At 37.8% G+C, this 26,067-nt stretch overlaps 1 protein-coding gene across 2 annotated transcripts in view; it reads right to left on the bottom strand.

Annotated features, from left to right (window-relative positions):
• Positions 1-231: 231 nt before the first annotated feature.
• Positions 232-26,067, bottom strand: part of UBN2 (ubinuclein 2) — a 51,712-nt gene continuing 25,876 nt past the window's right edge. For both annotated transcript variants that reach the window (XM_053978530.1, XM_053978532.1), the window contains exons 8-17: positions 25,616-25,745; positions 24,149-24,267; positions 23,390-23,503; positions 21,925-22,068; positions 18,731-18,781; positions 17,336-17,378; positions 15,155-16,687; positions 11,220-11,466; positions 10,381-10,470; positions 232-9,415 (exon numbers count right to left, since the gene is read on the bottom strand). In XM_053978530.1, coding sequence (XP_053834505.1) covers positions 9,366-9,415; positions 10,381-10,470; positions 11,220-11,466; positions 15,155-16,687; positions 17,336-17,378; positions 18,731-18,781; positions 21,925-22,068; positions 23,390-23,503; positions 24,149-24,267; positions 25,616-25,745 — 2,521 coding nt within the window. In that variant the 3' untranslated portion in view covers positions 232-9,365. The remainder of the gene's footprint in view (positions 9,416-10,380; positions 10,471-11,219; positions 11,467-15,154; positions 16,688-17,335; positions 17,379-18,730; positions 18,782-21,924; positions 22,069-23,389; positions 23,504-24,148; positions 24,268-25,615; positions 25,746-26,067) is intronic.

Raw genomic sequence — 26,067 nt, 5'->3', positions numbered from 1 at the left:
CGTTCGAAAAACGCGGTGTTCCCACAGGGAAGCGCTCCCTTCCATACTGACCCCTTAGCGCTTTCTAAACTCTGCTCGTTGCACAGTGTTACCCTTGCTCGGGAGCTTCCCCTGACTGAAGAAGGCTCCCACCCCAAAACCGAAAAACCTGACAAAAAGCCCCAAGAGGGCCAACCTTCAAGTGAAACCTTTTCCCATTTTTATTTTTGTGAGAAATCACAGACACAGGGCCAATATGTACATTCCTCTTTATTTAATACAGCACAGACACGTGACACATAAAAAAACAGAAAAGTACACTCATGAAAAAGCCTGTCGCAGTCAGGGACAGGGAACAGCTACGCCAAATTGAGTAAGGCTCCTACTGCAGAACAGGGGTCTGCCGGCAAGGGTGGATCCCAGAGCAAAGTCTGCTGCCAAAAAAAGCTTGCGCTCCTTTCAGGAAAGCAGAAAAGGGCAAGTCCCTTCTGGAACAGGTGAAGGCAGCGTTACCTGCAAGGTTTGCAGGATACGAACCCCATGACTGTGTTTGGATCAGAGCACTGATAAAATGAAATGCTCTCCAGTTATTCTCACAGAGGGCCAATAGTCCTGACCTCTGAAAGCATTGGACTGCTCAGGGATAGGAAACCTGAGTACCTAGAAGGAGTGAAGACATCAAGTAGTCACACAGGAGAGAGTTAAAATTAGCCTCCCTGACAGGGCTCTGCTAGCCACAACTGGGAATGTGCAGGGAACTAGCCAGCTTCCCAACTAACAAAAGACTAACAGCCATTAAACTGACCAGAACAATATACACATTGGAACTGACACAGGCTTTTGAGGCAGCAGCTTCTTCCTTTTCCTGCTTCAGTTCAGGATGGAGATAAAGCAGGCACCAGTTCCTCTGGCAAAGAGCCTTACACATTTTAAAAAAATTAAAATACAAAAAAGGGAGACAGGTGTATTTACAAAATCCATGGCTGGTACAGTACATCATTTTTAAGACACACTAAATGCTACAATCTTTCAGGTCCTGAGATTATTACAAAGAAAAAAAAAAAAAAAAACCAAAACAAAACAAAAACAAACCCCCACAACTCAAAACTTGTGTTCAGGTCCAGTTTTATAAGGAGAGAGGAAAGAAACCACACATTTAAAACACAGTATCCCTTGAAGTTATTGGAACACACGTCCCTAAAAAATCCAAATGAAAGTGGTGCTTACCATCCAAATGTAGCTGCATTTGGTTGTTCAGGCTTGTTGTCACAAGAGGGGAGCATTTCATGGGGCAGTTTCCCTGGAGAGCTCATCAGGTAAGCACAAGGCTGTTGGGATCCTCTCTCCATCGCTAAGCCCTATGACCCGGAATGCGCGAGTGTTCAAAGGAGGAAGGTGACCTTATGCAAATTCATGCTGGACTGAGGACAGCATCACAGGAATCACCAACTCAAACAGGTTTGCCATCTCGTAGTAACTGTGCACTCCTTTGTTTGAAGCCAAGGAATGCAAAGAATTCTAGCTGTGATTTAACATGTGTTAATAAAAACAACAACAAAAAATTCCTCCAGCTTTTTGTTCTGAGCTCCTCATTGAAAGGCAGCAAAATAGTTTCTCAGCCCTTCATTGTCTGGGGGATCACAGCAAGTCAGGTAGAATTAAACTGGCTATATCCAAACTTGCTTATATATATATATGTATTTTTTTTTTTTTTAAAGTTACACCAAACAAAGGATACGGAGGCCAAACTGCTGTGGAGGGGATATTCCCCACTGCCGTTAGCTGTGCAGGGCACTCTTCTTCACTGACCCTCTTTTAACAGGCAGGCCTAAAGGGACCCCCCTAATGAAGTATTCTGAACATAGAGATTTTGCATCACCAGAAGTTATCATCACAGATGCCCTTTTATTATAAGCATCTGACCTTAAGCTAGAGAATGGCAACTTTTTAAGGATTACTCATTAAATGCTTCTAACTCTCAGTAAAAGACTACAAGAGACAAATCACGTTAACAAGGATACTAGTTTAACTGCTAAAATATAGCACTCCTCAGTAGACTTTTTGGGGGTAAAAAGTAGTAGTTAATTTTGCCTTTTTTTTTTTTTTTTAACAGTAGTCCAAAAATAAAATTTATCCATCTATTTCCAGTACAGATCTTGATAACTATGCAAGAACATGGTACTAATTGCTACATGATGGAATCACCGGCAATAAAACACACACTACAATTCTCACCTCTGAGCTAAATTGTTATTTGTAGTTACATACAACAAGACTAAAAGACCAGTGAGAAATACCTGGGGACTGGGATTTAGTTTTTATTTAGCTGGTAACCTTGTTTAGAAGCAACTTCATATCAGTGAGAAATTAATTTAATTCACTTCTGATGCTGGAAAGAAACCTGGGATGTCTCAAGAGTTTCTTCCCAAATCCAATCTGTACATTAAAAAACATTTCTGCAGCTTCTTAATCCAATTGTGAGAGCTGAATATCCTACAAAACTCTCAGACTAAAACCTGTCACAAGAAGTGATTTTAGCTTCCCTCTCAAGCAACTTCATGACACTTGACATTACATGTTGCACCAGTGAAAGGGTTTCTTTTTTAAAATACATTTTTTTTTCATGTTAGCAAAAAGTTCTGCATTACAGACATTCAAAAATACTCCATTTTCTTTGGGTAAAATTTCAATATTAGCTGGGGTAGCTGGGGAAAGGAATCCATGTAACACTGAAACACGTAAATACTTATCTGCATAGTTGATATTAGTGACTACTAATCAAACTAAGGCCTTAGCTGGAAAAAGCTGAGAACACAAAAAAGTTTCTTCCCCCACTCTGGTGAAATCTGCTAAGTCTTAATGAAACTCTGTCTACCTCAGCAACTACTCTGTTTGGCCTATGATAGAGGCATCTTCTGAGTGGTTTTATTTGATTCTCCCACTCTTTTTCTCTTGGTACTAGACAATAGCAAATATGACTATTTATTGATATAATGCATCTGCACACATTGCTAGGAAGAAACAAAAGACCCTTTTTGCATTGCGCACAATAGGAGCCAAATATAGTGTACATTGCTTGGTTGGGATTACGTCACCATAAAGAAAAAGTTAGTAGCGGATGGTTGTTGTTTAAGCAGGAGATGACAGCAATGGCAGAGACTGATACACACTTCTAAATACAAAACATGGTGGTGGTTGGAGGTAAAACTACAGCTGCCAAAAATGGCTACAAAAGACAGGCCTATATCTGTGACTACTGACAAGTTTAGCAGTTTTACTTATGAGTGTGCAAAAACAGTTGCAGGGAATCTTTGTACTTCCCCAGTTTTGGGCCAATTCCAGGCCATGTTGAACTCTCAGCATAACTCACAGCAGCACCAGGGCTTTCTAGAGCCCCAAAAGCCTATTACAGCAGCAAGGGATCACTGCATCATAGAAAAAGGATGATGAAGCCTCACCAGAAGTTTCCACAAATAAAGCATTCCCCTACACAACAGTTATTTTTCCAGTCACCCAGTAAGCATACTTCTGGCTGCTTATTTTGGCAGTGATTTCTTAAGCAGTAGACAGACACAGATTTTTACAACAGCTGCATTTGTTAAAGACTGCAACAGTCAGCCATCATCACCAGCTGTAGATTCCTCATCCCACATATCAGCCCAGGATGAAGAGCATGTGTGTTCAAAAGGAATTAAACAACGTAATTGGTGTATGTGGTAAACTTCACTGAAGTAACTTCACTGATGCACCTAAGACAGATGAAGAAGCACCCTCAACTACCACTCCAACTGGCTGAGCTACCAGCAATAGTCCTATCTTTGACTGGCACCATTAGATTGGTAGGAGAAATCCACTTACGGCATAGTTTGTCTAACAGGTTAACTCAAACATGTGAAGACAAGCCAAGAACTGAGTTAGGCTATTCTCTGCCAGGAACATATTTGGTACCATATTTTCTGGCTTCCACACTGGTTCTCCACCCATGAAGGACTCATCATTCCATTCCAACTCTGCAAAATAAATGCTTCCTTTTCATATTGCAACTCAAAATTAGATCTTCCCTAGGGGAAGCACATCACAGAACTAGAACAGTCTAGTGATGCATATGCATGTTACCTTAAGTTTAGCACTTGGTCCACAAGTGAATTGCTAATTTCAGGTATTCATGTTTATAATAATCATAAGTTAGATCCTCAGCACAAAGCTGTTAAGATCACTAGATCATCTATTGCAGATAGCTAGTTTTGTCTGAGAAGAAGGAAACAAGCACAGATACTATTATGAGGGTTTATCTGCAGCTAAGAACACATGAACTTACTGTTCATTATAGTAAGAGAAGAAACCACTAATGAAATCTCAACAAACTGAGAAGTACAACTTGAAAAGTACGTCATGACATCATGGCGAGTGACTTAGGCAGCATGTGAAGCATAGCTAGCTTTAAACTCAATTAGCAGCTGCACTCTTGCAGGTTTTACCAAATTCTTTCTTACATAGGATGCATGGTGGAAAGTGACAGCTTTGGTAAATGTGAGAATCCTTGCAGTAACTGGTATCAAGTAGATGTGACCAGCTGCATACAAGATTCTTGCAGTTAATCTCAATTCAGATATATTGCAAGCTGCTATTTTAACTTTATTTACCTCCCAGCTCCTTGGGGCTGTCAGCCACACATCTCTGCCTCAGATTCAGTGATTGTGTGAAGCAGTCCAGTAATTAATAAGGTTGCCAAACAGGGCCCATAATATTTTACTCATGATCTAATTAAGAAACAAATTCAAAACCTTCAAAGAAAAATGCAACAAGTTTCATTCCCGTTAGCCACTTCCTTTCTCTCATGCACATTTACACGCACTCATGCACACACTCTTTTATTGTACTGTCATCTTTGCACAAATGTTCAACCTTGAAGTAGCATTTAACAGAGCCAGGAGAATGGAGAAGGATGAATAAGTTTCAGGAATATTGCTCGTGTGTGTGTGTGCACATGTGTGCGTGTGAGAAAGAATGCACAAGCACACAGAACCAATGCCACAGTACAGCAGCTATGAAGTTACACACATTACACACATGGTTTTGTTTTTTTCTTTACAAAAGGGAGAAAAACCCCAGTTTAACAGCATAATGCCATCTTGGCAAGCTTAAGATTTTCCTCCAAAATGCTTTCCAGCACTTCAGGCTCGCTGAGAAAAGTTTAGAGAGGGTAGGGAAATAAAATTTAAAAAAAAAAAAAAAAAAGGCACTTAAACAAAGGACAAAGGCCTGAATCAAGTAAGTCATGAAGGGTAACAGCCATTTCACCAGAGCTTGGACAAATAAAAGTCTAGTAACCTTCTTAATAATTTCTTTAAAATTAAAATTGCATAAAGTATTACTGAATCAGTTGTTTGCCTAATGCTTTAACTTTCTGGTTCATTTTATGAAAAAAAACAAACAAGCAAAACAAAAAAAAACTAACAAGCCCAAACAAAAAAACAAGTGTCCCTTTAATGATTTTCCCCCCAGTTCAGCAAAAGATGAAGTTAGGTGTGGGAGAAAGCCTTCCACAGTTTAGCTTGGCTGTAGGTTTTCCCTGCAATGCCATCTTCAAAAAGAATCCAGAACAAAAGCAGAAGAGGGACCACTGTGCTTTCACCAATTCACTCAAAAACAAACAAACAAAAAAACTGAAACAAAAAAAACCCATCAACCCAAACACCCGAACGCTTCTAATCCAACTGCGGGCAAAAACTAATCCAAAGAAAACAAAAAAAACCTGTAAACTAGATTAAAATTTGCTAATAAATACAGCCAAAAGTTCATTTTACGAATGTAGCAGCAAATGTGATAAAGTTAGTTGGAGTCCAAGGTGACTCCCAGAGGGTTACTGGTTCGCACAACTGATGGCAGCTTGGGAGAGTTGCAGATTTCTCTGTTTTCACGTCCTCAGGGGTCTTGCACCAAGTGGAGAAGGAGTGTGGAGGAAGGGTCAGGTGATGGGACTGCAGGAAGGAACAGGCTTTCAGCACCTGTCCCACCCCTAAATCCGTGCATCGGACAACTTTTATCAGATTCAAACAAAAAGCAGAACCTAAGTAATTAGAAGTTTCTTCTGATTAGCAGAAAACAGATGTGAAACCCACAGCATCTTGCACTTGTGACTCAGTTGATCAGTATTTAGACATGTTTCTCAAATCAACAAAGAAGGCTGGACAAAGTGACTTAGGCCATTTGTGTCTTGGAATGGGAGAACACTGCAGTTATAGTCCGAGGTATCAGGAAACTCTGCAGCCTGTTTTTCATCTAGCCTGCCTTCTTGCTTTGCAAGAGTCTCAAATTATTTCAAATAGCTACCATGGTTTTTGGGACTTTGGATCATGTAGCAGGGAATACTACCCAGACAGTTTCAACATCTAAAACCTGTGTTTGAAGTTATTGCTTGCATTTGTTTGGGGCTTTCTGAGAGCTTGACACATTAGCTCGTATACAGTCCCCAAACCAAGTTCAGCCCTGCTGCCTGAAAAGACAGCTCTACTTGGCTTTCTTATTGCTTGTGAATACTGAGGGTTTATTTAGTATGTACAACTACAGTTTGTTTATTAACAAAGGCCCTTAAAAAGTAGTAAAAACCTGGGGGGGAATGTCTTCAGAAGAGCTGCTGTGCAGAAAATAATAAAACATTGCAGTAATCTTTCCCATTCTGTCTATGCTTCCTGCAAAGGTCTCTGGGAACCACCCTATTATTTCCTTTGATTTGGCCTTGCTAGGTTTAACCAAGGAGAATAGAAAACAGCAAGGAAAGGGTCCCCATCCCCAATGCTGTTCATTCAAAAGACGCTCAGGAGCATCATGACTAACAGGAGTATAATGACTGAAAAGAGTTACCTTCTGGGGGTGGTTGTTTGAACTGATGTCACAAACAATGCATGGCCATCTTTATTTTCATCATCCTAGTATCTATTTCCACAGTAAGTATTAGTTTACTTGTTTCCCAAGACTGAGAAGCTCAATAGGACACAGAGGTAGGACTACTCCTACCCTCAAGATTTAGAGAGGATATTCTTCAACTGAAGATGAAGCATACTTCCAGGAAGAAAGGAATGCTGAAAGGGAATTTGTGCTGTAGTTATAAAGGGCTCCAAGTCTCCCAGTCTAAAATTTCAGTAAGTATGAAAACAAAAGATGACAATTTGAATGGGATGCCTTGATGAGGAAAACACAGAAGAGGTAGAACTCTCTTAGGACAGGGTCCTTCAAATATATTGCTGCCCAATGGCTCACTGCCACAACTCCCTAAGCTACATGCATTGTTAAAGTTCTCAGGTTTGACACAGTTCAGAGAATTAACATCCTGTCAGAACTGTTGGGCCTCAAAAAACAAAAGTTGGCTTCCTTCAACCCTTCCTGGAAAAAAGAAAAAAATATCAGATGAAGCTTGCACTCTAAATAGTTGATGGTATTTTGAAAGAATTTGTGCAGTATTAATGCAAGGGTCTACACAGCATTTGTGTTTCAACTCTAAACCTCAACGGAGATGCAAGCTTATCTGATCAACACATCACATAAAAAACATTAGCGCCAGCTAAAAAGCATTTAATTGGCAGATGCTGTGGAGTGAAACTAATGAACGAATGCATCTTAATTCAATCTGTCTTTCACAGAAGTGTTGTGCAAAAACATTTATTGCTGAGCTCAACCCAACATTTTTATACTAAATACACAATATATATTATTTTAAATTTATGTATATATATTTATATAAAATTAAAATGAGCTCTAAATAGAAAAGAAATTATTGTCTGATCTAAGAAAAATAAATCACATGTAAAAGAAACCTGCAAGCTCTAAGTAATCTAGCAAAATACATTGAAGAGTCATTATTCAGGGGTCAAAGTCTCTCTAAAGGTGTGAGATAACCAGTAGTGTCTGGTTCAGTCTCAAGTCAAACTACCAGATAAACTATCTACTAAGAATTTCAGCCTCTCTGGTCAAAGGAATGTTTCAGGGTTGAAGAAGAAGGGCATCATACTGATTTATTTGCTCCTTTTCCCTATGACTTATTTTAGTTTATGCCATTCTCACCTTTCATCTGACAGCTCAAGGGACTCAACAGCAAAGTTCTGTGCTAGTGTCAAAAGTGCAAGACGTGCTGGATGCTTCCTAATCTTACATGTGAACTGGTTGATGTATTACTATCAAAGAAAAAAAACCAAAACAACAAAGCAAGCTCCGCAGTCTTCTGCTACCATGTAAGAAAGAGTTCAGGTCAAACTCCCCAGGCCAGCAGGGGCTGGAAATGCTGGAGACAACCTATTCAGCCCCCAGAAGAGAAGGCACCTCTGGTCGCTTTTAAACGACTCCTCTTTGGCTAATGCCTGAAGCAGTATTAATCTGACTCTGGAATAGGTCACAATCAGCTCTCTTTAACTAGCAAATCAATATAATGCATGGCTTCTGGGAGGAGTTAGATAAAAGATGAAGCCTAAGAATGAGAAAAGAACTGGTTGTGGTTTATGAAAGACATGAATAGAGTATCTTTCCAGTAGCAAATAAGCACAAGGTAAAAGGAAGTTTAACAAATGGAAATACTGAAACATTAGTGTGATTTAAAAAAAAAGTGGGAAAGAAATGCTAGTCTGACCAATAAAATGTGGGTTTCTTTTCATGTAAATGGATTTCCATCCCCTTTCTCCCTTAAATAAGAACTTCTGTACTAAAAAAAACCCTGAAAATAAATCAAATAGTCTGTGTCTCACATATTGATGTACCAGGAGATCTGTTTTTGAAGACAATTCTCTATTGAGACTGCATACATCTGTAGGCTCCCTAAAGTGAAACAGCCTTCTAAAGCTGGATAAATGCCCATTATCAGAAACTGCTTTTGTCTAAGGGTTTAATTATAATGCAAAGTATCCCAGCACCATCTCTATTCTACATAACCTTTGGTCCATAACCATATAGTACACTCGGGACCTACACATACTGGGCACGTTGGGCACTAAGAAAGTGGATGATTCCACTTTATGCAATGAATGGAGAAAGCTATTCTAGCACCTTTCAACATCTCCACTTTCCATTGGACTTCACCCAGAAAAAAATGTTGGTGCTGCTGTGGGTTTGACAATCAATTTCTTTTAAGAGCCAATCAGAGCAGATAAAAAAAGGTTGTTTCTTTAGGCAATATCAAACTATGACCAGTCTGCATGACCAGGAGGACCAGTCCTCCTTTTCCTTCTCTCTTTGATCAAGTATTGTTTTATTTTTCTTCTTCCTCTCACCACAGTGCTTAGGATCAAAATATGTAAACATTGACAGAAACAGCAGCCCTGTGACAATAAGCACTTTCCCAACTGGGCAGATTCTGTCAGCCAACCAGAACTGCTTCAGCTCCCTTGCTTGTCCAGAAGTCACTGGTTTTTCCGCTGTAACTTAGTGTCCCCTTTACTTTGGCCTCCATCTGTAGTTGAGAGACAGAAACAAAATGGAAGAATAAAAGTATGAGTGAACTTTAGTTTTTGTAACTTACAGTAGGAGAGACAGGAATTTGGCAAGTTCAGCTTTAGCATCACCAAAAAGTACATTGTCTTTACTGAGTGGAAGACTTTGCATCTTTTCTGTAGTTCATTTATTAGAAATAGCATTGTTGAAACCTGATATATCAAGCTTCATACCAAAACACTGCCCAGTTTTTTTGGCAAATAAAGAATGAAGAATGCCCATCAAGCTGCTGCCACCCTTCCCATTCCTTCTCCGGGCCCCCAGAAAATGCATACAGGTGGCAAAGAAAGGTGTACACTCTAAACTGCACCTTCTAAAGCTTTCTGAAAATTTTCCTGCTCTAAGCCTTACAAACAGAGACAGAAAGTGTTCTGCTTCAAGTTTCTCTTCTCAATTAAAGTATTTCCTATCAAGCATAAAACTCCTAAGGAAAGCAGACATTCCATTAAGAAAACATCCCACCATTCACACATGAATATAGTCTTATAAGAAACATGAAGAAAGCTTTTAGCTGGAAGGTCAGTTTCTCCTTTGAAGGGGAAAGGAAAATTTTTAGTGGAAAAAAACTTTATGCAGCCTATAAACAATCATCTTAGTGTCCAGTAAGTACTATTCCTTTTTCCCCAGTAGTTGAATTTGTACACTTCAGTTTCTAGAATTGTTGTAATAAAGTAGTGGAATTTTTGAATTTTTTTTTTGTTCCTGACATTGAAGAGAAGTAGGGGGAAAAAAAAAATCATTCAGGTTCCAAAAATACTGCTACAATAGAGTAAGTTCTGCCAGCTGCTCCTAAAGTTTGTCCCTGTGTTGTGTCCTCTCTAAACTAAGTACTGGTGTACATTATATTTCAGTCTAAGGCAGAAATCTGACTTTTAAGTTAAAATAAGTTAAAAATAAATAATAAGAAATGTATCATGTCTTTACCTGTGTAAGCTTGCTGCAAGTGAGCAGGCAGAGGTGAGTGAGACAGCGTTGCTGCATGCTGAGCACCTGGCTGTAAACCCTTCAGTAAGTCTGGGGGAAAAAAGGGGAGAGTAAAGATAAAAAATAAATCTTGAGGAGAGAGGCAGTCTCTGTGAAGTAAGTTTTTGTTTTTATAGTGTGGCTGTACTAGCCACACCATAACTAGGCTTATCTCCACAACAAAGAACAGATATCTGATAGCATTTTGATGGCTGGAATAAGTCAAAGACAAACCTATGCAAATATAGCTAGCTAAAAGTCAGAGCAAGGACCATGCCTTGCTACTGGGATGCAACTCTTCATATACGTTGGTCTTTCTGCCAAACCAAATTTTTATGTCGCTTAAGAACATAAATAGCTTCTTTATAAGCGATCAGAAAAAGTAAATGCCATCTTGGTTGATAGTTCTTCATAAGAGAGCTGTTTGATATCTGAGATTGAGTTAAGGCTACTTTGAGGAGTTACCATATTAAGTCCCTAATTTGAACTGTGACATTTGAAGACATAAACTATACTCCTTTCTAAAAATAAGGTATTAGAAGTTAACCCAAAAAAAGTACATTCAAAACTAAACATATACCATGAATATAATAATGAAGTTAAGCTTATCAAAGGTGATTTACAACAACACTTAGGTATTATGTAAAGAAAGTTTTTACCAGTGAGGGAATCCCATTTACTCTCCTGTAGGGATTTTCATGAACCATATCTGAGTGTCTCAGAACTTTATTGCTTCCCTACTCAATTTCCATTTTAAGGATGCATCTTTCCCTATAGCACAGTGTCATAATTCCACTCACTCTGAGTTAGGCTGTGGTGGAAAGCCGCTGAGGTAGATCCCGAGGTGGTTGTCACTCCAGCTGTGTCCGTCCCAAAGCCAAGCAGCTCCAAGGGAAACTGGAAGGGCACAGTCACAGGAACAAGGCCACCCAGCATCCCAAAAGGAGCTAATGGTGCAGACGTCACGTTCTGACTGGTCACAGACAGGGGTGATGCCATGAGAGTCAGAGGTGAGGCATTAGCCAGTAATGATGCTCCTGCTGTTGACTATGCAAAAAAAAAAAAAAAAAAAAAAAAAAAAGCAATACTTCAAGATTTTTAAAGATCTGAATTGTATTCTTTTAGGGTATAAAAATCTAGTATTCCCCTGTTAAGTGTTGCTCTGTTGAGAAGTATAAACTATTAATGAATATCCACTTATATACCCAGGAAGTCTCCCCAGTGTTCATTTGCTAAGCAAGCACAATTATATTTCTAAAGAGGTTGCAGAGAAACAATGAATTCTGAAAATTAAGATTCATATGTAAGAATCCCCAAACTTAAGAAGCCAGGTTAGCAAAATGCATGCATACATATGTATGTCAGAGGAAAAGGCAAAGGAAAATAATCTCTCCACTATAAATGTCAAAATGAAGTTAAATTCACTGCAGCTTTAAAATAAAAATGCAAGATTAGCAAGAACATTTTATCTACAACAGCTCCCAAATCACATTAATTCCTCTAATATTAGATCAGCTTGTTCTTGTTTAACTATCTTTCCTTCACTGCATATACGTAATTTCATATGCTAATGTTCAGTCCTCTAATTATCTACTACAAAACAGTTAGCATAGAAAGCACTTTGAATCAGACTCCAACTCAGATAGTGTAGTTATTTGAATTAAAAAGACTCCGATGGAATAGGATTTCATATCTGTGCATTTTTACAAGTAAGCCTCAACTCAACCCAAAATTTAGAATAATTTTAATGAACACATGAGCTTAAAATGAAAATGACATTTCACTGAGTTCTGTAATAACAACTTACAGAGATAGCAAAGTCATGAAATCTCCTAGCACGGATAAGTTTTTATTACCAGTTTTGATCTTAAGATATTCCAGTGAAAGCAGCTAAAGAAAGGACAGTTTTTTCTTATGAGAAAACACAGTATTTTAAAACAGTGGCCCTGTAAAGGGAATTTACCTACAGGTGATGTTCCTAGCAAGTGTTTATATTGGTCATCTTAAAGGTACCAACTTCTACAACATACTCTATCCCACAAGAAGAAAAATATCAACACACTATTATTCTCTTTTGCCTTTAAAAGTATTAATTTCACAATAAGCTTATGTACAAAAAATTGACAGTTGTTCCTTGTCTATGTAATCTAGTAAAGGGCCACAAAATAAAAGCCATACAGTAATGTTTTGCAACTGTGAATTTGTAAACTGCCTGAAAACAAACTTTGTAAAGTGCTCTGCCAAGATCTTGCTTACTCACTCAAAAATGAGACAGAAGTACAGTGAAGCAAAGAGCTACAGAGCATGCTCTAAAGGAACTGCAGTTCAGATGTTTCTATTTAACTCATATACAATAGTTCTTAAGAGGGTTCATCCTGGTCACATAGATCTGAGTCATTAAGATCCTTAGAAGTGTAAGCCAGATTCTGCTCAAGAGTACTAATGGTAGGTAGAGCTTTTTAAGGAAATCACACATGTACTCTTTGGCTTTGTGCCCTTAAGATGGAACTTTCTGTGAGGCTTCAGCAGGTAGAAACTTGTATTCTGGTAAATAATTGTGTCAATCAGAAGTGGAAAATAGGGAAACACTTCTTGGAAGCTTCCTAGTTCAGTACACCTTTATTATCACACAAAATAATCTAGTTTCATCTTTAATGTAAGCAGACAGATTATAATGAGCAATGAAGGTACCATTCTCATCTTCTAACAGCATCTCAAATAGGAATTAAATCCTAAGGCCTTAAAAGAAAGGAGATTCATTTTCAGTCTTATGTGAAGTTTTAAGAGGAGTAACTAAGTCCTCAGTACACTGTTCCTAACAACTAGTCTGGAATTGATGTTGGTTCAGCAGCCAGCCATTACACCTTTATAGCTAAATAAAACCTCTGTTATCACAAATCTCTTCCCCTTTAGTGTACTTGAACTGGGAGGTAATTTAATTCTAATCTTTCCTTGAATGTACTCCACTGACTAAGCTTCACAGTGCACAGCAGCAACAGCCTTATTCCATGGTTTATCTTCTTTGATTTCATACTGTTCTTCTGAACCATTTTTAGATTATGAAAGTAATTTCTGAAGTGTCAAGAAGCCCACATGAAAGGTCTCAATCATTATTTTAGTGATACCATATGCTGCTCAGTACCTCCAGCTGATTTACCCCTTTCTATATACCAACACACCTTATTTTGCTGTTTTATAGTATGGACTCATGTTACTTGATTATTCACCACACACTCCCACACTTCAGTAGGACTGTGGCCAAAATGCATTTCATTACTCAGGTGATCAGTGTTTCTAACAAAAAAAATTACTTGCCTTCAACTACAGGAGGGTTTGCCAGAATTCATATCATCCAGCACAACACTGCTTATTTCCCTTCTCCTTCATCTTTAAGCACTACCACACCCATTTCATATTTTGTTCTACATCACAGCCATTGCATCCACTGAATTCTGCTGACTGCACCAGAAAGAAACAACTCTCTTCCCAGTCCATTCATTGTAGCCCTTTTTGTCTCCTCCAGGCACTATCAAGAGTACTCAAACTGCACTGTACTTGGTTCAGCTCTTCTCCAGACCCTATGTGGTACCTCAGTGGCCTGCACACAGCATAGTCTGTGGATCTTTTTGCCATTCAAAGCACCCAGTGTAAGTGAATGCTGTGTCAGAGCCTGTCAGACTTTTATTGCTGACTGTTCCAGTACAGTAGGATGAAAGACCATAGAAGTGTCTTATAAAAATCATCTTCCTCCTGTTATTCAGCTGCATTAAGAAGAATTTGATGGCAAACTAAAAGATTATATAATATTGCCAGAAGTCAAGTATACATCACTCCCATCTCCCATGTAACAGCAATGTGCACTGTTCAGAATAATACTAAGTTTTTCACTTGCTGTACACCAAGAATATAATTTAAAGCAATCCTACTTTTCTTAAGTTTTGATGACTTCAGCATAGAGAGCACTAGAGAGAGGAAAACATCAAATCATCTCAGTAATTAAGCATTCTCAATAAGAAGAACACAACTTGGGAAAACAGGTTGTCTTCTGGGTAAATAATGTATGTTTTAGGATAACAGTATTTTCAAAATATTTGTTTTGTTTGATTTGCCTTGTCTCTAGTGATAGTATAAGCTTTCAGTTTCTAGAGTATTTCTATATTAATGGCATGTCTCATTCAGTTTGACTAGATCCTACAAAATAAAATACATAGTCACAAATACAAAAGAAAAACCCTTGCAAGTGCTAATTACAAGTCTTGAATTACACTCAACCACAGGCAACTGAACTCTAGTTTTGAGGTTAATCATGAAGCCTGACAACAAATGTATGAAGACACCTTCTGGATGACCACCACCATTACAAATATGTAAATATGACAGAATACACAAATCAAATAATGCAAGTACATACCACATCCCCTGAAAATATGGTCACACAAAGCTTACCTTTTCTAGCGCTGTTAAAAGAAAAAAAGTGACTTCTTTTCCACAGTATGGACCAAGAAACAGTTTACAGTGAGGATTTGTTCCACACTGATCCTTGCATTTCACATCAGCTGGAAATACATATTCTTTAGTGTGAAATAGTTTCATCAGTATCAGCATTATGCTTAGAAAGGTAAAAAGTTACATTTATGACATTTACAAATCAAGATAAAATATACTAAGAATGTTTACCAAATAAATGTGATAAACATTAATGTAAGGCTCAAATGTGAACTCATTTGATGCATACCTGCACGCTGGCTGCTACAACTGGAGACCCTGAGGCAGAAGATGGTCTGTGTGGAGTTGACAATTGTTTAGTAGCACCCTGTGTTCCACTTCCTGCTCCCCCAGACAGACTAGTCCTACTAGCTCCACTTGAGTTAAGGTTACTGCCTCTGCTGGCAGGTACATTCATTCCAACTCCACCCAGATTATTTTTACCAACAGTTCCAGAAGGAGAAGAGTTGGGCAATTTTGAAGAAGCCTGAGGGTTTTTTGCAGGCTGAAGGCCTGAGGTGCGATTAGAGGACAGCAAATTCACTGTAGGAGACTGCCTGCTGATATTTACACCACCGGTCTGTTTATGAAGGGGGTTGTTGCTGGAGTGACTACTCTGGGAAACTAGTGCACTTGAACTGGAAGAACTGGGTGTTGTTGCAGGCCTGGGGGATGAGGTGGACTTGGATGAAAATTTAGGTGATGCATTGGGCTTGGGTGTCACAGAGGGCTTAGATGAAGTGGGCTTGGGAGAGGCAGCAGGCTTGGGAGAGGCAGCCATGGAGAAGGGAGGTTTGAAACCCTGGGAAGAAACTTGTGACACCATAGCCTTGGCTAAATAGTTACTAGAGGTAGAGGTGCTGGATGTTGTCCGAGAAACCAGTGGGTGAGACACTTGAGAGCCACTTCCAGATGAGGGATTAGACAAAGGCAGGCGATACACTACAGACTTATCTTGAGCCTTGATGACTGGTGATGAGCAAGAGAGTTTGGGATTATTACTCAATTTCACCACAGGATTGGTCTGTGATTTACTAAGAGTTGCTTGTAAGGGAGATACATATTTCTGTTGTACAGCTGAATGCTGGTGCACCTTTGTCACTTGTGATGTTGAGGAAGTACCACCTTGAGCCTCAGCAGATGACACCAAGATATCCTTGGTTCTTTGAGAGGAGGTGGAAATAGCTGCTTGAGTCTTAGAGGAAGAAACGTGAGTCTGAGAAGAGGAGGAAGCAGCTTGGATCTGACTTGACCTCTGTAGTCCTTGTTGAAGTAGTTTGGCTGGCAAAGGCTCTAAGGAAACCTTGGGATTTTGAATTGAAGATCCAGCAATAAGGCCTGAAGAGATACCAGTGTGAACCAAGTCCTGGGGTTTCTTTGGTACTGGCCCTGTGTGACCAGCAATAAGACTTGATGAATGGGATGTTTGAGTGGGCTCTACTTTCTTTGAAGTTGCCAGAGGCAACTTACTCATAATGCTTGCTAGTTTCTCTTCCCTCAGCCCAGGGCGAGGTCTGGATGTTGGTGTGTCTATGGTGGACCCAAGAGGTGATCCCTTGGCACCATTATTGATAACTGCCAGAGCATCAGAAACAGAGTCCAGTGAGGGTGGGTGGAAAGAAAGGTCTTCATCCAGTGAGTCATCCAAGCAGATAGTCTCTGGAGCTGCTGTGCAGCTAGAGCTGGCTGGGGTGCACACAGCTGCACTGGAACTCAGTACAGTAGCACAACTTGAATTGACTGAAGACATACAGGTTTTCTGTTCTTTTTTTGGACTGGAGTCCTGAAAATGAAGGGATAAGAAACATCAGGTTTAACAGGCTTTCTGAAATTGATTTAAGGTAATCTTTAGTGTAATACTTTTATTCAGTAGATTCAGACAAACCAAAGATCTACTACTGAAATTTTCATAGTAAGATACTTATAATACCTAAGTGCTAGAGCCATGTCTGCTAATTCAATATTTGGATTTTAAAATCTAGCATTGTTGCTCCATATAACTGAAAGTGTCCCACACAGTGAAGAACTACTAGTATTATGAAGAATAGGGTAGCTAATCTGATCACTTAGTAAAACTGCTACTAAATTAAGACAACACCTGGTCACGTCAAATGAGGATCTCTATCCTACGGTATCCTTCCAACCACACTGTCTTCCAGTGTTGCAAAGTTTAACACATTCAAAAATGTGAAACATCACTGGAACTAGTATCTCTTCATAGTCAATTTTCAAAAAAACTAATACAGCTTAAAATGGCAAAGCTATACAGAGGTATTTTGTACTACATTCTTTGAAGTAATCCACCACCAAGTCAATAAGCACTGCCTGACAAACCTTCTGCAAGAATTTTTCAGGATCAGAGGCAGAGGTTGTATCAAATGGTCACATTGGATCATTAAGTGGGTATTCAAATATCTTAATAGGCTTTTACCTTCACTTTGGGTTTAGGGGCCAGAATCACCTTCTTCTTTGCCCTAAAACAGAGGGGATAAATGTGCATTAGAAGACCAAAAAAAAGGCAAGTGATTGTCATTTTAAGTGTTACCCTGATTACACCCCAATAAACTAGAATGATGGCTATAGGAGTCCAGCTTTAATAATAAGACATCCTTGAAATGAAAAATGGTTTAAAATATAGAGGGAAGGAAAAATAGCACACTATCAATTCATTTTTCTGATCATGTATCTCTATGTAAATAGTTTCAAAATCAACTGAATTGATGATATAACCTGACATATAGATCAGGGTATATCCAGAAAGCTAGTTTTATTTTTCTGATTTAGAAGAACCTCAAAATATCAATTAATTTCAGCCTCTTAATATTATGAGTTCATCTACTTAGCAGAGCTTTGTCTATACTGAAGTCTTCTAGAATAGCAATATAATTTCACTTTTTACATTGACATTTTTGTCCCTGAGGAGGATGCTTCCTATTCTCATTTATTTCAAACCAGATAAAAACACTTTCTTTCCCCTACAAAAGTGATTTGTTGCTTATCAACTATTAAAACAGTTGTATCTAATTTGTGTGTTGCAAGAAGTAACTTAGCAAACTGTCAGATTTTCTTCTGCAATATACACGAACTGCGGCTATGCAAGTAAGGATAGCATTAAGGATTATCAGTTATCAGCTTCAACTTAGAGGTTCAGCATTTCACACTTTATTTCTTCAAGGGCAATCAACAGATTTACATCTTGTAGGCAATTTTTGATCCTTTCCTAAGCAACTAGAAATACACCTAGTTAAAAAAAGACTTTACTGTAGGTGGACCATGACTCAGTTTTGATGTTATGTAGAAAAATATCCTATGCTAATCACATTTATCACAAAAGTTGCAACTGGAGTTTTATTTAAACTCATAACAATTTATTTGAATTCTGACTGAATACGGACAGCTCCTGAGAGGAACACAGTGTTGTCTGAAAATAAAGATGATAAAATCCCACTAAGATACACAGACTTCTGTGATTAGAGATATTTTTGAGGAAAATAAAAAAGCAGGAAGTACTGCAGTCGGAGTTCAGTATAACAGGCTGAATGTCAAAAATTAGGCAGTGTGTAATACTTTGAGTAAAAGATATTAATTCAAGAATTAATACCCCTGGAGTTTTCTAGCCACTTCACAAGTGAGTTAAAATTTAATGCCACAAGAACGTTACAGTTATACGCCTAAATTAAAGCATTAAAGAAGATTTTAAGTATCTTCAAACAAATGCCAAAGTACCTCCCTTTCCTTCCCTCTAAAACAGGTAGCAGGAAGATGAGAAAAGATGCTCTGCACAACCTAAAGAGCTTGTAAAGCATGTTGTCCCTGTTATACTCACGGAGCAGAAGTGAGGTGATTGTGAACACTTCGGCTTTCTTTAAAAAGCATCCTAAAAGAGTGGTGAGAAAATACACATGAAATTATTCTACAGCAACAAACAGCATATGACCACTAAATACCAAAACATCCTTTGGTTTTCAGAACCAGCCTTTGATTATCTGTCCCCAAGGGAACTAATGATTACTTTGCCTTGCTGTCATGGTATAGGTCTTGGCATCCATGAACAGAAGATCTAAAAAAATTATAATAAACTCTTCACACTACATGTCCAACACACTGATCCATAGGCTTGGGTTTGTGGTCATTAATCTCTTGTAGGGTTTTTTTAAAGCACAGAAGATAAAAGGCCAAACACAGTAGCCAAGCTTGCTTCTAGCTTTCTTTAGTACTTTTACTACTGAAAAGGTTTTGAAAGTTTAATAAAAGAAAAACCTTAGGCTATTTTGTATCACTTCTCTAAATTCAGTTACACTGGACTTAGACATACATGTTACTACAGAGCCAAGGAATGGCAGGAGCCAGTGTGACAAATCTCAACACTTGCCATGCTTTTATTCAATGTTTTCAGCTCCTTAGTTGCCAAGTGGAAAGTGAAAATGATGGCTGACCTGTATCTATCCTATAGCTTACTATTCAAATGCGGCTATGAATAGAAAATGAAAACTTGGTCCCCTTCCTTGTTTCCAGATAGGCAAACTAGGACAGACAACATTTTCTTACAGCACTGCCATCACATTGACACTGACCACATCATGAACAGCTGTCTGAACAAGAGCTTTTCACCACTGATAATACAGCCTGCAGAGCTACAATAATTACAAAAAATCCGAGTGTCCAAAAATCTCACGTCGTCTCGTAAGAAAACACTGATCCTCTCACTACAGTTCAGTGCCTTACTTCTCAGATTCTATTTCCAGCTCCATTTTCACATTTTCTTCACCACACTAACCTCCAAATCTGTACTGCATTGTACCAACAGAGACTACTGAATGCCTATGAAGAACATCATGGAGCAAAACCAACGTTCCTCATTACATGTTTAATGTGCCACCTCCCAACCTATACAGCTTCTCCAGAGTATTTCCCTTCCCACTTCCTTCTTGGTGCTTTATCTATTCCTTAATCTTTTCAATTTGGAAATTAAAATTCAAAATTAATCACAGGCCCCAGTAATTTGTAGCATCATCCGTCAAGGTTAAAGACAAAATTTTAAGTACTATAAAAGGACAGAAATCAGACATGGTACAAAGAAAGGACAGAGCAGTATATGAGGTCCCTTCTACCCTTAACAATCCTTTGATTCTGTAATTTCAAGTTATGATCAATACCTTACCTCTTCCTTCCTTATGAAGTTATAAGAAACATTAAATACAATTAACTTTGAAAGTGCAAGAAATTTTTCTTCTAAGCTGAACCCACAAAGTTCTGGTACCATAGACTATTCTGATTAGTAAGAATTCCTTAAAAATACATGCTCAGTAGATCAGTTTTAGCATTAAATACCTATTTTTTTTCAAGTTTATATAGTTCCTTCTCACTTGAGGCCACATAGAAAAATGAAAAAATTATAAGCCTCCAGCATAATCCCTAACATAAAATCCCAACAACATGAGCATTCAGAATACAAATTATGTGCTGTATTAGGAATTACCACTGCCAGACTCCAGGACTTTCTTTTCCTCTTTCTATGCAAACCTGTTTGCCTACAAATTACAATATATCACTTCTTTAACAGAACGCAGGAAAGTGCCACCCAGTAGATACAAGACAATTTGTAAATCATTATGGTACTAAAACCACTCAATTAGTAAATTAAGTCTTGCTGGTTAATGGGAAGTTATGATCTGTCACCTGTTGGGGTTTGTTTGGTCTGTTGGTGGTTTTAGGGGGCACTTTGATTTTTGTTTAGTTTTTGTCTTTTATTGTTGAAGCCAATTGTATGGGTAATTTAAAAGCTCAGGGAAATTTTCAGCAGACTTATCAAATGGAAAGGAGAGAACTGTATGTTTTATGGCTTTCCAATACAAAATTTTAACATGCTTCATTTCTATGTATTTTTGAATCACCTCACACTATTTCTTGACTATTTCTCCACTATCATCAGTGATCTTTCTGTCCTATCTTCCATTCTTAAATTAAACTGGGATTCTCTGTCTCATCTAATTCAATAAAATCTTCATAACAGATAACATCTCAGTCATTAGCATACTTACACAAAAACTAAAAAACTGAGCAAAAATAAGTCAGCTGTATGCCAGGAAGTGTAAAACTTCATTTGCTCTTTTTGTTACTATTTAACCAGTTATTTCTACACTGACTGATCTCAGAAATATCTCAGTACGGTTATTTTTACAGCTTGATACAGATTTGACTAAACTAAAATCAAGGTATTCATGAGCAAGTTGAGTAGTTGTATAATTTAGTTTTTACAATCAGGTTGAAGTTTGATGAAATTATTTTTTGCAGTGATTGCTACAAAGAGAAAGAACTCAGGCCAAACCATCCTTGCTCCTCTTTCACTCCAAACCATTAGAAATCTCTGCCAAACCTGCACTTCAGAACAGTTTACTATTGCTCCCATTTTATTTCTCCCTCTCTTTTGTGTGGTTGTTTCTTACATCTGTAAGAAGCAAGTATAGAAACTGGTGTATTTTTAACTACTGTAAAACAGGGCATCCCAATTGCAAGCAAGAAAAAGAGAGCAAAAACCTTAAGTCTATTGTGAACACTCCTATTGAAATTCTAGCTTGTAATTTTAAAGCCTGTGTGAGCAGTCTGATAATGCAGTGTTCCAACATACAGGCAAAACTGATTTCTAGATCATTATCACTTCCTATATCACATAAAGAACTTTCCAAGCTGTTACCCTCCCACCTCATACTTCTCTTCAAATGAAGCATCATGCTTCATGCTGTGTTAGAAGCAGCAGTAAATTCAGTCTCTAGGAGATGAAAAAAGCAAATAGCTGTCCAAGGAAAACAGTGGGTTTTTTCACTCTCAGGCTTAAAAACAAGACAGAAAATTCATTTTAGAAAAATATTTGTTCTTCCAAACTATTCCAGCTTCACAAACATATTCCTAAGTTCCAACCAATACCAATAGTACATGGTTGAGTCAAGTGTAAGACAATAAATAGGAACCAAAGAAATCATTAACACCAAAATGAGTAGATACCTAAAGCAGTTATCTTACCTTGCCTGCATCCAGCCTTTAGGCCAAAGTGGTTTCACTTCTGTTTCCATAAAGGTTTTGAGGTAATCTTCAGCAGACTGACTTCTATTTGGCTCTAGCTCATAACATCCCAGCTTGATCTTGACAAGATTACACAAAAGAGACCTGCAAAAAGAAACAAAATAAATATATTGAAAGACATAGTCCTTTCAAAAGCTCAGCAGAAAAAGGTTAAGAAATTGAAGCTGTCTACTGATAGTTGTAGGAAGTGCTCAGTTCCAACTGTGTTTTTTGGAAGTTTATGCTGCACAAAGTATTGCTACTACAAACTGGTATGCTCTACCATTGTCACTTCTTCATTTCCAACAGACTCTATTGCTCTTATTTTCATCCTACTATCATTTTATAATTTGTTTTACATTTTCTTTGTGGTTTTCTCATATTTAGAACATCTTCTCTCACTTTCCTCACAGTGATCTCTGATTTGTCTGAAAGGAAGTGAAATCCATTCTACACCGAATACTTCTACAGAGGATTCTTTCTGACAGGGATTTTGTCTTTTGTTCTTAAAAATATAAAAGCACACACAGTTAAGTAACATCATCCTTTCAGAGCCTCTTGAATGAAAAAAGCAACAGATTTAAGTATCTCTCCCCTCCAGGTCAGTCCAAGCTATATTGCTTGTACGTATTTAATGAAGCTTTCTTCCCTGTTGTCTTCACATACTTAATAGACTCGTTGAGAGAAGTCCACCAGTCCCTTCTAGTAATACATACATACATATATATACACACACTCTTGTACTAAAATTATCTTAGATCTTGCATGGGAAATTACTAATTTAGAAAGATGTGCTTGCTTAAAAGTCTAGATTATTTAAATACTACTCATCTGAGTTTTCAGAAAAATCTGTTCTAGGAAATCAAACTCTACCATCTGATCATTTCAGATAAGAATCTGTGCTACTCTTGAGAGATAAAGAACTTGTGTTCAGAGGGAACAGAAGGGGTTAAGATTAATGCATTATTCTAGTTGTTGTTGGATTGGGAGGCTTGCCAAATCTTTATCACCAATTTTGATGGTCTGTTCTCCTATGGCAGAAATCTCTAGTGCTCATTGGTGTTTTGTAACATATTCCTAGAAAGGTGGGAAGCAGTTATAACACTGCTTACACCTATTCTTTACCTAAAGAGGCTCAAAGTCCTGGAGCCAGAAAACTCATGTATTTGGATAAAGCAGAAAAACAAGCAGTGAAACTTGAAAGGGTTGGACACAGGATGATTTTTCCTTTCGAGTTAAAGATGAAGATGTTTCACCATTACAGAACTCCAGTTTGCCTGTTTAACACCAACAGTCTTCAAGACTTCTTCAAGGTGTAATTCTGGGAAAAATTATTTATTCAACTCTATAATGTAATAACATCCTCTTGGAGATCCCTTTATAAAGTCAGTGAAAATTCTTGGTAGAAAACGTAGTTTTGTCTTACCTCACTGTGTCATCCCAGTGAAACTTCTTTCTGGGTCCAACAACCCTCTTTCCAGGTTTCTCATCATCGTCTTCCTCTGATCCATTTTTCTCTCGTTCATCTTCTGCTTGCAACCTACAGTTGGAACAATTATTTTCTTTAGAGCTATACAACACAGACAAAATATTTCATTGAAAAAGGAGTGTTGTTCTAGGTGTTAGGGGAAAAAAGTAACCCACAGAGGACCTGTTTAAGATTTTTGCTACGCTTCCTTATAGGATAAAGAGTTTTACCTCCCTCTCCCCACTGCTTTATTGTTCTCAGACAAGTGAAAAGAACACACTGTACAGATGCTTTCACTGATGCCCCTATGAGCTTCAAGCAATGCCTCTACTGGGAAGTGTCAGGATACTTATCAAACTATTAATACCTCTCCAAGTCTAAAATTGTTTAACTATGATCAAAACAATTACAATGAACAAAGACAAAGTATATCAATAATCTCAACACCCCATCCTCCTCAATTAATCCACCCTTTTAGGAATCAATGAGTAATCCTTCAGATTATTTTTTCTATCAAGACCTATCTTACTCAGTGAATGGAATTTCTCTCTGATATCAGACAATAACACTTACACAAAATTAAGTATTTTGTACAATTAAAAAAAGATACCCTTAAACTGGAGCTGAGTGATTTTCTGAGCTAAGGAAGTAAACAACACGGATACAAACTTCCAGCTGGGTTCTAAATAGGCTTGCACAGCCTCCAGAATAACCTACTTGGCATTCTTGGCTTGATTGCGGGCCTGACAGTCCTCCTGATACTTGCATAACTGTTCAGGCATGACGTTACTGACAGCCAATTTCAGCTTCTGCAATGGCTCTCTCAAGCGGTCATCCTGTGAAAAGAGGAGTACCAAAATAATCCTATTAGATGTAAAATAAAGAGCATTTCAGAGAGTCTCATGAAGATTTCTGGATCACTCCCAAGGTAACATTTCCAGTCCTATTTATGGACTGCAACAGACATATTTCTACACGGCACTTGAATCCTGTTAGGTGCAACAACATTATAAAAATGCATGTAAGTCTTGAGATCAGAAACAACAAAAGATAGTCACAAATAAATGCATCATGAACATCCCAAAACATTATGACATGATCTCTTTAAATAATGCTTTTAAATTAAAATAGGGAAGGGAAAAAAAACTTAAGGGGGAAAAAGTGAAATAAACTGACCGATCAATATCTCAACCATTTGCAAATAAATAGCCTATTAATCAGGTCTCCAAAAACTGTGGTATAAAAACATCCTAAGTAATGAATAAAATATGAGTATGTATTATATTATCCAAGTAGTGGATTGTTATTACATGCAATTTATGTACCTGAAAGGTAGGGACTATGTATTAGAATATTAATAAAAATATTGAGAATTTCAAACATTAATGTAATGTACTATACACTTCGCTACATGTTTTAAATTCACTTTCTACATCTTCTGACTTTACATTATAAATTTTAATTGCTTATTGAAAAGATCTAGAATATTATTTTATGTTTATCTGCTTAGAAATAGCATTTGAATCTGTTTGCCTTATTAGTAAGCACCAAGATCCTCATTCATCTTCAGATTCTCTGCAAGATTTAGTCCTGGATATTATCTAAAGAATCTGGTCAGGGTACTTCAGATCACAGACAGCTTTTTTATTCAACAGGAAAACAATCTTCAAAAGAAAAGTAACTGAAAATGGCATATGAAGTATTTGTAAGACCTAGCCACAAAAGGAAATTCGAACAAGTAATATAGGCTGGGTCATCTATTATCCATGTAGCCTTCCTTTTTTCTTGACACAAAGTGAAAACAAAAGTATGTATTTTTAGCCTGTCATAACCATTATTACTGTGGCTTTCTAATTCTGCTGCTTTGATATGTACCCTGTGACTACAGTAATATTTAGTGATGACAGCAGAAACACTCCTTAATAGCCTGTATCCAGCTTTCAAGATGAAAGCACATCATTCTCAAATAAAGACTCTGAAATACTTAAAATATTTCTTCCTAACATAGTGACAATATCATTTATATAGAAAGAAGCTTTTAAACTTATCTAGCAACTGATCCAAAATATTTTTTCTTGATTTGAGGCTGTGTGGCTACTGCTCTACTCTGCTGCAGTCAGTCCTCCTTGCTGTCACATAATAGATTCCTGCTGGAGCTCCTCTCCCTCCTCCCTCTCTCATTACCTGGACATTGAGGTGTAACTTCTTCAGGCGCTTTATCAGCGTGTCCTTATTGCACGGCACGAAAGCCTCTAGGTGCGAGTACACTCCATTGCGGATGGCAGGATTCACCTCCTGTAACTGCAGCTCAATACTGACAAACAAACAGGAGACACTCAGAGACACACTCCAAGGTAAAGATGACATCTGAACAAAAACCTACTAAGGAAGCTTTAGAAACGTAGTATATTCTAGCTATGCATACCAAAAATAGCAGCTTGGGATATTTTCAGATAAGCTTTTTTATAAAAGGAAGAAGTCCTAATCAATGGCAAGAAACCATTCATGTATGTACTTGTCCAGCAATGTTGAACACTCATTCAAATTTAGTTTACACCCACCACTGTGAATCAAAATTTGACTGTTAATAGTCCTTTAGAGATTACTTTTATTTCTTAGAATATGAACATAGAACT

The sequence above is a fragment of the Vidua macroura genome, chromosome 5, assembly GCF_024509145.1.
Source record: "Vidua macroura isolate BioBank_ID:100142 chromosome 5, ASM2450914v1, whole genome shotgun sequence".
NCBI lineage: Eukaryota > Metazoa > Chordata > Aves > Passeriformes > Viduidae > Vidua > Vidua macroura.
This window is presented reverse-complemented; position numbering and strand designations above follow the sequence as displayed.